The sequence below is a fragment of the Zootoca vivipara genome, chromosome 3 (genome assembly GCF_965207765.1).
Source record: "Zootoca vivipara chromosome 3, rZooViv2.hap1.1, whole genome shotgun sequence".
Classification (NCBI taxonomy): Eukaryota; Metazoa; Chordata; class Lepidosauria; order Squamata; family Lacertidae; genus Zootoca; species Zootoca vivipara.
The window spans coordinates 57974278-57990471 of record NC_142586.1 but is presented as its reverse complement, the minus strand read 5'-3'; the positions used below and the strand labels follow the sequence as shown (position 1 = coordinate 57990471).

Sequence of the window (16194 nt, the reverse complement as noted above, 5' to 3'; positions counted from 1 at the left end):
GATTCAAAAGCCAAGGTAAGAATGTGTATAATGAAGGTGCCAGACCCACCTCTGTGGGTAGGGAGTTCCACAACTTAGGGGCTGCCACAGAGAATGCCCTCTCCCAGGCCACCACCCCCTCTGTGGGCGGTGGAATTATCAATAGGGCCGTATGCCAATCTCAGCACCTGAGAGGTTCTGTAGGGAAGGAGGCAGTCTTTTGGATACTTGGGACCTGAGTCATTTGGGGCTTTAAATTCTACTCTTGAATTTGGCCCAGAAACCAACTGGCAACCAGTGCAGCTTTTTAAAAATGGGTTATTTGAGATCTAAATGGAACCCCAGCCAGAATCTGGCTGCTGCATTTTGGAGCAACAAGTTTCTGAGTCGTCTTTAAGGGCAGCCACACGTAGAGTGTGTTGCAATAATCCAGTCTGGAAGTTATCAGAACATAGAGTACAGTGGCCAAGTCATCTCTATCCAAAATGATTTGTAGCTGGCAAACCAGCTGGAACTGAAAAAGAGACACTCCTAGTCACTGAGGCCACCTGAGCCTCCAACAAGTGTTGAATCCAGGAGCACCTGCAAACTGTGAACTTGCTCCTTCCAGTGAGTGTTGATAGAGCCCTTTTGAAGTCATCACCATGATGACTTTCCAGAAGTATTGTTCACAGTGGTAATTTCCCACATGCACAGCCAGAATCATGGTACACTGTGCTATAGTGTACCGCTGTATACTATTATGTGAAGGCATTTGGCAGCATGAACTGGCCCTAAATTTAATCTGAGCTTTGGCAGACAAAGGACTCGGTTGAACCACACCATAGTTTTTGAAAAGATTGTTCTAATATGCATAGCTTAGAAAATCTACAAATTTCCATTGCTGCATTACATTTCTATCCCACCTTTTTTTTCTGCTGTGTACCCCAAGCTAGTGCAATGTGTTTCACAGGTAATCAAGGCATTGACCAGAGCTAGGGCTGCTAATATTTAGCAAGGTGTTACTGCATGTGTCTTCAGATTGATTGCAGAACCAAGTAATTAATCTAGTCACAATAAGTAAATAATCTAGTAGTGGTGAAATTATAAGACAAGGTGACTGCAGAACCTTTTCCCTTCTAGGCAAATTTGGCTGGCCACATGCCAGTGTTGGCTGGGGACAGAGGCAAAAATGGGCAGAGTAATGGGTGCAAATATTACCTTGGTACAGTTGGCTAAGGGGATGCGGGTGGCGCTGTGGTCTAAACCACAGAGCCTAGGGTTTGCCGATCAGAAGGTCGGCGGTTCGAATCCCCGCGACGGGGTGAGCTCCCGTTGCTCAGTCCCTGCTCCTGCCAACCTAGCAGTTTGAAAGCACATCAAAGTGCATGTAGATAAATAGGTACTGCTCCGGCAGGAAGGTAAACGGCATTTCCATGCACTGCTCTGGTTTGCCAGAAGCAGCTTAGTCATGCTGGCCACATGACCCGGAAGCTGTACGCCAGCTCCCTCAGCCAGTAAAGCAAGATGAGCGCCGCAACCCCAGAGTCGTCTGCGACTGGACCTAATGGTCAGGGGTCCCTTTACCTTTACCTTACAGTTGGCGAATCATCCCTTTCTAGACTCCATCCAGGCAAGAGTCATTATAAGAGTTTGTTGGTTTATTAATGATATTTTTATATTGCTTAATACATGGCATTCTTAAGCTGTTGTCATGGAAGTTCATGGACATATTCCAGCTAAACAAAACGTTCAAGGAATATGTGAAGCAAGGCCAGGGATGGGATGTGTAAGGGGGAAGGCTTATAGGGAACAGCCCCCCCTCATCAGGTCGAGTTCCTCGCAGAGCAGTAAGTCCAACAGCAGATCAGATTACAGGAGTCAGGAAGCAGAGGGGGAGAGACGAGGCTCTAGCAGTGTCAGACAGCCTCTCCACCGGGTGGAGGGGGAGAAAGGTGGGGAGGAAGGGACCGGAGAGCAGTCAGAAGGACGGCCCTTCCCCCCAACGCCTGAATTGAGATAAATGGCTCCCCGTAGGACAAGGGGGAGGCGCTTTGGCGTTCCCAAGGTGTTATGTTGGAAGCGAAAGAGAAAGAAGGCATTGCGAGGTTCTGACTCAGACTAAGCAGACATGATTTGCAGACACTTTGCACTGTAAATAATATGCACAATAAAACATCTTAACGACAAGCAGATGTGGAGAGTTATTACTCAAGAGTAGCCACAAGACCCCTGACAGGATGTGACCTGGAGTGAGTCGATTTGGCCCTTGAGCCTGAGATTCCTCAGCCTCAGTGTGGCACGTTCATCAACCCATAAGGAGTGAGACCATGTGTATTAAATGAGAGGTTAAGCAAAGATCTCAAGAGCTTGAACAATTTTGATATATTGAACTTTTCAGTAACCCCATATTTCAATGTCACAGGTTTTGAGTGTTAAAGTGAAAATAACTAGATTAGCTGTGTTTCTTCTGAAAAAGTGGAGTGCAATTTGCTATTGGGGAAGAAAACAAATATTTAAGTTAGGTTCAATTTTCCCCCCGAGTCAGTTATCCAGCCATTCAATCCCACTTGTGTGGCTTATGAGTGAAAACCTAAGCCTTTACTAGAAAACTAATAACTCTGAGAGGAATGTTAACTAAACACTTGGAGGTATATCTTAAATTAATTGAAAATATGTCAGCAGAATTATATTACAAGCATAATATAGGACTATCGGTCCACAATAGGTGAGCAGACATATTTATTACTTTGCAGCATGGAGGCAACAATGTTGATATAACAATTAAAACAAAATGGGGTGCCAAAGGGAAATATTGGTGTGTGTTTTCTAGAAGACAGGAAGGAATCAATAATATTTTATAATTGTCTTTGCAAAAGTTTGTTTTTAAATCTACTTATCATCTTTCCGAAAAGCAAGCCATTGAAATTTTCTGTTCTTGCACTGATCTAACAATAATTGTGCTGTAAATTTTGTGTCCCGATGAGGAAATTACAACTTTCCTTTACTTTTGTAGACCAGTTCCAGTGCGTTGCTTCCTAGTCCATCCCTCCTTTCACCACACTCCAAATTAAGTTTGGCAAGTACACTGGGAAAACCACCAATTCCTCTGTATCCTCTTCCTACTCAAAGCGGTAAGGTGATTTATTCTGTTTTTGTAGCAGATTCTTATTTTTGTTTCTGTGATTATATTCAAGGAGCATACTCAATTATTGCTTTTGTGTACATTTAAAACATGTTTAACATGCACACTTTGAACTAATCCCCAAGTGCTTTTAAGAATGCCACATTTTTATCTACTTTCAAAAAATGTGTATTGAACTGGTTTTATTGTTGTGGTGTTTGTTTGATTGATTATACTGTACAGCAGGCATCCCCAAACTGCGGCCCTCCAGATGTTTTGGCCTACAACTCCCATGATCCCTAGCTAACAGGGCCAGTGGTTAGGGAAGATGGGAATTGTAGTCTAAAACATCTGGAGGGCTGAAGTTTGGGGATGCCCGCTGTACAGTATACTGTATGCTATACCTTTATAGCAGTATCACACCACTTTAAACAGTCATGGCTTCCCCCAAAGAATCCTGGGAACTGAAGTTTGTTAAGGGTACTGAGGATTGCTAGGAGATCCCTACTCCTCTCACAGCTACAATTCTCAGAGTGATTTAATAATTGAGCCATGTTCCTGGGAATTTTGGGGGTGGTGGTTATGAGAGGAGTAAGGTCTAATAATACTCAACATGCTTAACAAACCGCAGTTCCCATAATTCTTTGGGAGAAGCTCTGGCTGTTTAAAGTGGCATGGTGCTGCTTTAAATATATACTGCTGCTGGAACCTAAATAAAAAATAATATATGAATATTTCAATTAGAAGAGCTGGAGCCTGTGTTTAGCAGCAATTACTCAGAGCAGTCAGAAGATAGGAAAAGTTGCTGGTTTCAAACTGCTATACAGATCATTAACATCCACATAAAGTGAATGGAGTCCCACTCCAATCACTGCCGGGGGAAAAACTGTTGAAGGCTGGGAACACTCATAATCACCCCTGCCTCTGCCTGCTCTGGAATACGGTAATCTTTGTTTTAGGACGGGAAGAGAGAGGTGGATGTGGTGGCAGACTCAGGGCAATAGTAGCAGGCTGCAAGGAAGCAGGCTGCTCCTACTGATGAACATTTGAAGAGGAGTGTTCGCCTGTCCTTGAATTCCTAATTACCACTGCTTTCTGATCATTACATTTAGGTTCCCTTAAAAGACATACACTTATGTCCTATAAACCTCATAGAATCGTAGAATTGTAGTGGTGGGTGGGACACCAAGGGTAACCTAGTCCAACTCCCAAAAATTCAGGAATCACAGCTAAAGGATCCATGACAGATGGCTATCCAACCTGTTTAAAACTCCAATGAAGCAGTCCACCTTTCAAGATATTTCATTCTACTGTCACACAGCTCTTGCCATCAGAAAGCTATTCCTGATGTCTAATCATAATCTCATTTATCATTTGGATTCATTGGTTCAGGTCCTACCCTCTGGAACACCAGAAAACAAGCTTACTCCATCTTTCATGTGACAGCCCTTCTCCTCTTGATCTCCTCTTTACCAGGCTAAACATACCCAGCTTCCTCATAAGGCTTGGTTTCCAGACCCCTGATCATCTTCATCCTCCTCCTCTGCACACATTTCAACCTGTCCATAGCCTTCTTAAACTGTGGTGCCCAGAGTGCAGTATGTTAATAATGTATAGCTTCCCATGCTAAGACAAGATATTGCTCTACACCCTTAAGATGCAGCCAAAGATAGCAATCTTGACAGCAGCTCAATTTCAAGCCATAACCCCTTGGCGTGTCACAGCTTTGCATTCATGTCTATAATCCTTTTAAAAAGCAAAATACATTCTTTAAGTCAAAGGAATGACACTCCAGAAATATAAACAATATCTCACACTTATTTTAATTGATCTTTTCAAATACATGACCTGAAAATAAGGATTCTAGGAAAATCTACTATAAAAAATAATGCATGTTCTTAGATTTTCCCATAAGAAAATCTCTTCAGTTTTGGAGATATTGTAACACCATTAATTGCTCTCGGGCTCCATTGTTATGGTGCTCATGCTATATAAGCATTGTTTTTATAGAGATGGGGTGGAGGAGAATTATTCATTTTTCATACCTTTCACCATCAATTATATACTGTGAAGAAAGGAATCTCTAGTATGTAGACTTGGCTCTGAGACTTATATTATTATTACATGGATATTTGATTATTTCACCATAAGAATCGGCTCAGCCTCCTCCACTTCTCAAGATGGGGGGGGGGTGTGTGTGCTCAGCCCCATCCCAACAGACAGCCCTATAGAGTTGGCGCCTTTGGTTCTGTGTAGTTTTAGATTTTTCTCCTCATCTCCCACTGACTGACTTTGGAAGAGGGAAATGCGGCAGTCTGGCTGCAATGAAGAGCATGGCTCGACTGCATTCATGTTTTTGTCTTCTCATTATTGTTGGATTGCTCTGTGCTTTCACCATAGCTCAAACATAAGGGAAGGACCATAGCTCAGTGGTAGAGCATCTGGCTTTGAATGCAAATGGGCCAAACTTCATTCCCCTGCATCTCCAGGTTGGACTGTCGCTGCCAGTCAGTGTGGGCAGTACTGAGCTAGATGGACCAATGATCTCGCTTCAGTATAAGGCAGTTTCCGGTGGAAATGAAGCCCTGCATAAGGACTTCCGCTTCCACAGCAGGGCTCCCCACCCCATCCCCTGCATGCCGCTGCTGATGGTATGATCAGATGAGTGCAACATTGAATTCCTCACTGTGCTTCCCAATCTACCCTGGGATTATACAAATAAGGGTGGGATAAAAGTATACTTAATCAAACTCATCTTTTTCATAGTGGTCACATGCTGAGTTAACATCTTCATCAAACTTTCCACTTTGATATTATGAAACGAAGATAAGGGAAAGGGATGGAGGGATGGGAAAGATAATTCCTGAAATAAATTGCATTTAAAATACTTGGATTCTATGGCAGCATTATTGCCTATTAGTTTTGAATACAATTAGAGAATCCCCATTTGAAGTTCTAAAGCTATTTATTCTAGCATAGTGCTGTTGATCAATGGAACTGGTCTGGCAAGTATATTGAAACTTTAATAAGTTACTACTTTTGGACAGGTCCTATGCTATATCTGGACATGTTCCAGGATTTAAGCACATGGGATCATTTCCTCAGTCAGAACAACTAACCTCTAGAAATGTTTCCTCTTTCTTAGGACGTGCGAGACTCAGTTCAGCTAAGCATAATTTAGAGCTGCCTGAAGGCAACTCAGCTAATGCCCAGGAAAACTACTGAATCTTGCTTTCCAGAAAAGAAGTGCAGCAGAAAGTGAGATCTGAACCAACCAGAAAATTATAAAAGGGCATGTTTGTCCTTATGAAAAGATTAACAAAACTGATTGGGTTTTTAAACACAAAATTCTAAATGGGGTCTTCTAATCACAAAGATGTTTAAACATGTGCTAAAGATCATGTTTATATAACGTTATATGGCTATTTCTCTAATGACAGCAATTTGGCCATTCCCCCCCCCCATATTTTTTTTCTTTAAAAATATGACTTTGCAGATTCCTCTAGTTGACTGATAATTTTATAAAAGTAATAGTGCAAATGTCAAATAACACGCCTTATTTTTGGCTTACTTAATCTGTTTACATTGAAATCAAGACCGCACAGATTCCTCCATTATGTGTTCTTTTTTCATGTTTTTTCATGTTTTTTTCTAGGCATGTTAATTAAAATATTTAACTGGGGAAATGTAAAATACTGAGCACAATAGCTGAAAAACTTTGAAGATTCCAAAGCTTTATCAAGTGAACATAACTCATATGTAAAATTGGTATATGTTAGGATAATTACTGCTGCGCCTTTGGGATAAAGGAAGTATTGTCAGCCAAATTATACAAGGGTGTGGATTAAATCAACCATTACTCTCTACTTGGCATTGATCATTGTGGCTTGCAAAATCAAGATATGACGTAGTATTGTGCAAATTACTTGCCAAAATGTGTTCCTGCCATTTTTTTAATTATATGGTAAAGTGGTTTGTGGGGGGGGGGGGGTAGCCAGCTATATGCAAAGGATTGAGTAGAATTCAGCTTAGCTTTATTATGATGACTTACCAGAAGCAAATCTTTAAAAATAGAACTACAACTGGGGTGGGTTTAAATCATGAATTAAGAAAAGGGATCTATTTTGAATTACTGATTTTAAATCACATTTTTCTATTTAAAATTCATATTAAAACTGATTGCTATATTAAAACATACGGGTTTGTAAGTAACTATATACAAGCTCTGAACTTTCAATTTTTTAAAAAAAGCCAATCTCTAGCCCTCTTAGGAAAATGAAGCACAATGTACGGGTACCCTCTAGGAGGCTTCATATTGCTTTGCCATGGCAATAAGCAGCATTAGCACATTCTAAGGACATGCTTTGGACAGGCAAAAGCATTTGAGGATGGTGTGACCTGTGGAAAGTCCTGAAGGCTCGTTAAAAAGGCCTAGATTTCTCTATTTGGCTTGCTTTTATACATCTCCATAGCTGTGCTTTTTTGGGTGCCATGTTTTATTGCTTTCATCTTCTTTTCTTTTTTTAAAAATGATTTTTATTAATAGTAAGAACAACAAACATCATGGTTCCAAAACAGGAGCTGTAAAACACCAAAACTGGAATACCCATGGTAGTATCATACACAATAACTAATTTGGTGTTAAGCCAATATAATCTACAAAATCGCTTTAAAAATCTGACCAAGTAATCAAACTACAAATAACATATACTAAATCATGATACATGGATTTTTTCATGTCAGGATATTTTTCTGAATATTTTATAACCATAAAATAAAATGTTACAAGTGTGAAGGGGAAAGATATGATGGAAATGAGCTGGGAGACCACTGTGAACTACAGCTTCATGGAATGTGCCACTGAAAATATCACTCCAGTGTACTCACTGTGTTGCATGAAGCATGAATTGGCTCTAACTAGAGCACATTATCCCATTCCAGTGCTCCATGAATTATCCTTTGTACACATTTGGCTCTTGCAATAATGGAATGCCCCATTAATTCGCACACGGTGGGCAGGACCCCCATGAGTTACTTGCAGAAGGTTCTTGGTTTAATCCTTAGCATATCCAGCTAAACAGATCTTGAGTAGCCATGCTGTGCAGATCTCTACATGAATCCCTTAGAGACAGGCGTGCTGGGTTCCACTCAATATTGCGGGGGCCCGTCGTGTGTATGTGATGTTATGTGGTGGTAGGAAGTCCGACAGGGCCCGTCATGCCCCCCCCGAAAGGCCTGATGAGCCCCGCTGCAGCAGCAGGCTTGCCTAATGGAGCCTGGCACAGCCGCAGGAGGAACCAACAGGGCCCACCCAGCTGTGTAATATTGAGGGGGCCTCGTCCCCCAGTGAAAATTGGGGGGGCTCAGTCCCCCCAGCCCCACATAAATGGTGCCCCTGCTTAGAGAACCATTACTAATTAGAGCAGACAGTCAGAGAGTTAGCTTCATAGGTTAATACACCTGCATACACATGGGGGAGACTGCCCTTTGCATGTTGGAATCAGGTATCAGAAAACTAGGCACACCATTCTGTTCAGCTTTATGATAGGTTATGAAGTTGATTGCATGCCTGGACTCCACACACAGTTTGCAACTGTGTGAAAATGGAATCGTTTTTAAAATCTGCTCACGCTGACCTTGTTTGCTAAAATTTATAATTAAGTGGAATAAATTGCGGTCTAAATTTTTAGGCAATCTGCAAGGCTACCTGGGTTTTCAGAATGCTTGTCTGGAAATGAACATCCCTTTCTTTCTGAAAGTGCTACATCAGGAGGGAAATGGGGTTAATATGCAAGTGTTGACTATTGTGGTCAGAGTAAATACCTCAGAAGCAAAGCTGATTTACATTTTCCAGAATGTTGCCTGAGTAGTTGCTTGGAAGTCTTTTTCTCTGAATAATGTAATATGAACACTTAGACTATTTCCCTTCGTTGCACCTGCTTTTTAGTCAACTTGCAATTTACAGAGCAAAGTGAGTAATGCCAAAATGGGTAATTTTTTACTTTCTATATTGGCTGGCACTTGTATCTGTGTGGATAGTGGTATTAGATTGTTTCGTCACAATATTGCTCTTGACGTAGGTACTGTATATCTGGGTGGAGTCAGGAGTTTCTTATATTCATGTTTAAGAAAGAGAGAAGATAAAGTTCTCATTTAGCTTACTAACTTGTGTGTCTTCTAAGACTTCCATGACAGTATCTGAAAATATTTTGTATTGCAAATTTTTCATGAAGGGATTTGATTTTTATCATGATGTCAGAAGTTCAGCCAAGGTGCCCAAACTTAGGTGTAACTTATATCCCCTTTAGTAAAATTATAGGGTGGGAAAGGAACAAAGGATAATTTAGGGTAGTTTTACTCAAATTGCAGGGAGATGAGGTATACCCTCTGGGCTGTCTATCCTGCCTCAAATTCTGTGTTGTACCTCCTAGTCCCTGTTGCCATCAGCATCCCAGCTTTATCACCTTGTTTTCAATTGATACCGAGTATGTTAATTGTCATTCCACAAAATGGGAATAGCAGCAGTAGCTAACAAGGGCAGTAGAGAGATTTGTTGGGACCAGGCGTGCCAGCTCTATAGGGCCAAGGTGTCTTTGGCCCCCTCAGTATCAGTTAGCAGGGGGCCGGGCCCCCTCAATGTTGTGGGCTCCAAGGAGGCTGAGCGTGAAGCCAAGCGTGGCATGGGCTCCTCTTGAGCGTGAGAGAGGAGCCGTCAGCCATTGAAACCACATTGTACTGGGCCCCATCCTTGGTCTCCTCCTGATGATGCAACATTGTTTGTGCGTGGTGTCACACATGTGTGCCGGGCACATGATGTCACACACACGCCACACACACTGGACCCCCTCAATCTTGGGTGCAAGACAGTGTAGTGTGGAAAGAGACAGTTTTGATAGGTGGATAAGAAAATCTTGGCTGGCCTCATGTGAGCCATAAATTGAGCAACAGAGATCAGTTCCAATCACTGCCCTGAGGCAAGATCCTTCTTACTTCAACCACCAATTTTTGCATCATATATTCATCCTTACGTCCAGATTAGTGTTGGTAAATATGGTGACTGTTAACAGCCTGAATTCCCTCCACCATTATGTGTAGTAAATTGTCTAGCTTAAATGTGAGGCTGCTAGCACCCAAAATTAGAGTATCACCCTCTTTTTTGTTATTTAATAAAACATAAAATAATTGCTATGTTCCTTAGCTCAATTTCATTATCTCATATCCTTTTCTAATGCAAGGCCTGCTCTAAGAGAGCATTTCATCATATGCTTCCAATAAATTTACTTGGAGATTCTTCTGTGGGAGTGCATGGAGAATTCTACTGGACTCTGTAGCAGTCCGACTCATGGGACAGTGTGACCTGCCTGACATTGTGGGGAAAGAACTAAAAAGTCATTCCCTGGTCTTTTCTGCACCTGTGATTCTACAGAGATCTTCATATTTGTAAGGGGGAAATACAAGGACCTTTCTATGAGATTACTAAGGAATCATTTAATGGGTGTGTCAGATGCTAAATATATTTGATTCTAATCTCTAATTAAAATGTTGGCTTTTATTGCTCTTAGATTTGATGTAACAGGTTTTTCTTCATTATAGCTGGGAGCTCTGCATTCTGTTTTTTAAAACATCTCTGAATTCATCAACCAAAAGATCTAGCCTCTGTGACTGAAATCGTAAATGTGTGTATGTTATATTATGTGTGTGATGTTGGGAAATTGGGGTAGTGAGGGGTTTAAGAATTATTTGTTCCAATATTTCTTCCAGGGGCTTCAGAACCAAGGCCAGATCTCTTACGATACTAGAGGCAATGGGTTCTTTGGGCTAAGGAAACACAATGCTTCAGTTTTCCCTTGACTAGTTGCTCCTTGCATTGCAAATCAGGGTTGGCAAATCCAGTGGTGGCCACTGGTAGAGGACGGGGGTGCGGTAGGTGCGGTCCGCCCCGGGTGTCATCCTTGAGGGGGGGTGACATCGCCCCTCGCCCACCTGGGACGCTCGTTGCAGGTGGTGCCCCGCACTGCCTCATTTACTCTAAATAGACTAGCCTCCCAGGCCTCTCTATCTGGCCCTTGGAATTTTCCCCAGGCCACACACCCTCCTCAGAAAGAGGTCTGTGTGGGTTTAGAAACAAGCCTACTGTACAAGGCAAAATTTGCATTCATTTCTCTATACACTTTTGCCTCCAGCCCTGCCCACCACTGGCATGTGGCCCTCAAAAGGCTGCCCAGATGGGGAGGTGGCCTTTGGGCTGAAAAACGTTGCCCACCACAGGTGAATTTTCACAGGCTTGATTCAGAATGGTCTCAGCTAAATTTCTGCTGAGCATGCCCTTGAATGCCAGGATTCCTGGCGATTGTAGCTTTCTTAGATCCTTGCATTTTTCACAAAACTCTACTACACAATCTAATGGCGCCAAACTAATTATGAGTGGGGGAGTGTTCATACTCCACTCTTGGGAACTTCTGGTGCCTAAAATCTGAAAATCTGAACTATTTTCACCTGGCCTCACCCCTGTGCAGGTATTTTAATTCAGGAGTGACAGCTCCAGATCGGCAACCCTAACCCTCAAGGCAATATTTCCACTTTCTACAAGACCGCACCAAATAAACAAAACAGCAGCAAATAACTAAATAGACACAGTGCTGAGGTGTATGGAGCCCCGCAGCCTGATGGGAATGCAATTTGCCCCCTGTCCCAGTCATCAAGTTAATCAATTGATGAGCAAAGATGGTGCACTAAGCCCCTTACTTAGCTGATCTGCACAGATCAACTGAGGAGGGGTAGGTACCTCTGTATATTTGAGGGTTTGGGGTTTCTTTTACAACCAAGAGGTATATAACTTTTGTGAAATGTGTGTGTGTGTGTGTGTGTGTGTCCTGCGTGCCTACATTTGAGAGTGTGCATGACCCCTTGCTATAAAGTTTCTGCCTTGTGCCTCCAGCTTTTATCACAGAACTTCAGTGGCAAAGTTAAGAGTCAAAGCAAGACTTTTGCAAATACACCACCTGCAATATTTTGGAAACAGTGACTGCATAACTATTTTGTCGTCACTGTAACCATCACACTGTGCTGGGGTAAGTGTTATAAGCAGGGTCAGTCAGGGTGAGTCAGAAAGGATACAGCTTTTTAGTTTAGAAAAAAGGCTAGTAAGGGGGCTTGGGGGAGGCATACACAATTATGCATGGTGTGGAGAAAATGAAAAGGGGGAAGTTTTCTGTTCTCATGATAATAGGACTTGAGACCATCCAGAGCTGAATGTTGGAAGACTGAGGACAGACAAAAGGGAGCACTTATTTGCATAATGCATAGTTGATCTAATTCATTCCCACAAGATGTAGTGATGCCCACAAGACTGGATGGCTTTAAAAGAAGTTGGCCATTTTTTAAAGGATAGAACAAATAGGAGAAGGTTATCAATGACTACTAGCCAAAATGGCTGTGTTCTACCCCCAGTATCAGAGCAGCAGGTCTCTGGATACCAGTTCCTGGGTATCACAAGGCAGGGGAGTATTGTTGCATTGCTTGCAGGATTCCTATAGTTATCTGGTTAGCCACTGTGAGATTAGGATGCAGGACTAAATGGGCCTCTTCTAAATAGGCCTCATAAGAAGAGCAGGCCTCTTCTTATGTTCCTATATTCTTATCTTTGACCCAAATAATATGAGTATTCAACAATAGTCTTTAAAATAGACTTGTGTCCTTTCTGAATCATTTATGTTTCTTATTTAGGCTTATATAGGGCAAAGATGTGACAGAGGAGAAAACTGGGTAACTGGAGCACACATAAACCTATTAAGAATGAAGTTTTTTCCGCTCACAGGAGAAGTGTTTGCAAGATTGTGGGCAAGCTGGCTCTTTGAGGTGGTGCCATCTAATTACATATATAAATATCTTCCAGTGTTCAAATATTTGTGAGGAAATTTATTATGAGTGTGACTAATACCACTGGCTTAAGGGCTGGCAAAGTGCAGGTGGAGGTTGTGCAAGCTTTCCCATGGATATGTGCCAGTGCACCTGAATAATTTCAGCCATTAGTTGAGAATCCAGGGAACTGATGAGCAGGTATCACCCAGAGCACTTAACTGAACAGTGTGTGTGTGTGTGTGTGTGTGTGTGTGTGTGTACACGTTGACAGTTACTGAATTTCTGGTTATCACCATAACACACATTTGGGTGAATGAGGTGCAGCGTTGTCATTCTGGTGTGTGTTGCTAACAGAAGGGTTAGTTTTGGTCACCTCTTCTTGGATCCAATCTGTTTTGTTTTTTCTTCTTCTGTAATGACAACTTAATGTAAGCCCTACATGTGATAACAGTTCAACCATATGCAAGCTTTCCTCCTGCTGAAAAGCTGGTAATCTTTTCTGATTAAATGACCGTCATGAAAAAAGCCATAATATGTTGAAAGAAGGGTATGAAGTGATAGGTGCCAACATCCTTGAATAGTCCTTCAATAAGAGCAGATTTGCCTCATGTGCCAGTTTGTGGACACAGGGGCGAGACTGGAGGAAACCCCTTAAATACTTTGGGCTCTAGATATCTGAAGGGCTACATACTCCCATCTCACTGCAAGTCCTGAAAGACTTGTCTCTGCTTATCAGAAGACTGATGCCACTGTGCTCCAAATCTCTGGATGACATTTCCCAGTGGTTTCATATAGAATTAGTCCAAATGCTTCCCCCAAGCCATGCCCACCTTGTATCAGATGTGGGGAATGGCTCATCGGTACCTTTGCCCACACAGTTTCATTTCAAACCACATGGAAAAAGGAAAGCACTTTACCTGATTTCAGATGATTGATAGGTGGGTGCCAGATGACTGACAGGGAAGTTGGGGACATCAGGATCCGACCCACCAGCTGGTCCCATTTCCCATCCCTGTTCTAGGCCAGCACTCTTAACTTCTTCACCAAACTTCACTAGAATTTGCAGAAGGGAGATAGTATAGGGATTATCTTCCTTGTTTTTGAAAAAAAAATGTTTCTTTAAAGATGTTTCCTTCCTTAGAGCTATGCACATACCATCTACAAAAAGAAAAAAAGATGAAGCCATACATATTGAAAAGATTAGTGTGAGCTTGGTAGTCATTCTAATAATACATGCAAAAAGACCCAAAAATGACAAATAAACCCTTTTAAAAATATACTGTAGTGAGCTGGAATAAAATAAACAGCAAGATGTGTGTTGCCAGGAAGTCATATGATCAAAGAGAATACACTGAATAGCTTATACCTATTCTTTCAGATAAAATGAGTAGTTCAATGCAGAGGTGTTGTGATCACTTCTGGTGGGGGGAAAACTTTGTATGCATGACTCAAAGATTCAATGGCTGGGAAAGACAGTGCTGGTTTTAAATAATAGTGTCAGTTCTGAGTGCAAGGTGGTATGTGGTCATTGCTTGCAGTATCTTTCCAAATCATTTGAATGGAAATATTGGATTAGCTAACCTTGTGTCAGGTCTGTTAGTTAGATAAACTCTCCAACTGTTCCTGACTGAAAGATGCATAGCTGGGACTGAAAGCAGCTGCTGCTTTTTTATTCAGGTTTTTGTGAACTGTCTTACCATCATCATGGTTTTTTTGAAAAATATATAAAAATAAAATGATTTATTAGACTGAAAGGGGATAACAAGCAAAAATTTCACAGCTTTGTCTTTTCATAGGGAGCTTCATCCCAGTAGGAAATCCTTTTTGCCGAAGCCCGTCAGCTGGACTACACACGGTAAGCAGCTCAGTATTGCTTTTTCTTTTTGCATATAACATTTATAAAAAAAACTTTTTAAAATCCTTCTTCAAAAGTTATCATTGTACAGGAGCTTTCTTATCCTTCTGTTCAGTAATAAAAGACCTGCCTTCCACAGAATCATTGTCCATGTAGGCTTTCTGGCTCCCGCAGTTGCTCTCTGAACAAAAGATCCAATATCAGCTTTGTGTACTATGCTTGTAAAACTCATTGCAATTAGGTATGCCAAGATCTCAACTCTCTATCCTTAGGATGTCTTTAGATACATAGTTGTGGAGAATAAGGAAAAGTGGACACAACAGGACCTGAACTTGTATGCTAATTCTTTGTACTTTCAATTGAGACAGACAGAGAGATTGACTCTAATTGAACTTTTGCTCATTGATTGTCTTATATTAAGCAGCATTGTTGCCACTTTTGTAATGTGTAGACTGAAATCTCAGTTGTACTTTGGGTTTTACTTACTTTAAAATAATAAAGAACCAGAGTTGTTAGCAGGGAGGTTATTGTTAAACAAGATCACCTCATTTTAACCAATTGGTCTCCCAAAGGTTTCCCATACTTATCTCTTTATATATATATATATATATATATATATATATATATATATAATACACACACAAACACACTGACCATTTTTTTTGTATGGGATAAGAGTTAAATTGTGTTGGGTTATTAACTCCTTTGTTACCCATATCTAAAGATCATGACTAAGATTAAGATGCTTCCTTTCCAGCTGTGAGTCTTGCAGAATAGACATCATACTTTGTCCCCCACCTTCTTCTGTTCCCTCCTTCACAAAGTGCCAGTAGCATAAATAAGGCAGCACTTAATTACAGCAATTACATAACCGGAGTGCCCTCCCCACCAATTCATTTCAGACCCGGGGAACAGCTTTGCTCCTCCCCATCTTAAAGCACATCTTTTCCTCTAATGTGGGCAAACATCTCACCCAGAGTGCACTAGGGACCTCTCATCATGCTCAACAGAGGCTCTGGATTGGAGATGATTTTTTAAAAAAGCTTTTGTTTACTGGTTTTCCAAGCTTATTGTGCCCATGGATAAATCTATAAGCTGTTTTTCCCCTCAATTAGTGCAGAAACTAATTTTCTGGCTACATTGGCTCACAAATTCCTGAGTGAGAATTACTTTCAGATATACCAGCCCAGAATGACTGAAACCAAAGAGGGAAAAGTAAAGATGGGAAATTCATTATGGTATTCGTTAACTTTTTTATGGTGCTGGTAGAAAACTTCTAACAGTATGTAAATTGACATCCTTTACAGTTTAAAGTGAAATGTTTCTGATTAAAGAGAAATGGATCAAAATAGTTTTGGAGTGTGTTTGAATAATCTTAGCAGTTGAATTATGTCAC

General features: G+C 41.3%; 1 protein-coding gene across 3 annotated transcripts in view; it reads left to right on the top strand.

The window, feature by feature from the left end:
- Positions 1-16194, top strand: part of AHI1 (Abelson helper integration site 1) — a 62766-nt gene that overhangs the window by 33363 nt on the left and 13209 nt on the right. For all 3 annotated transcript variants that reach the window (XM_035108917.3, XM_035108912.3, XM_088667261.1), the window contains exons 19-20: positions 2975-3092; positions 14740-14798. In XM_035108917.3, the coding sequence (XP_034964808.1) occupies positions 2975-3092; positions 14740-14798 (177 nt within the window). The remainder of the gene's footprint in view (positions 1-2974; positions 3093-14739; positions 14799-16194) is intronic.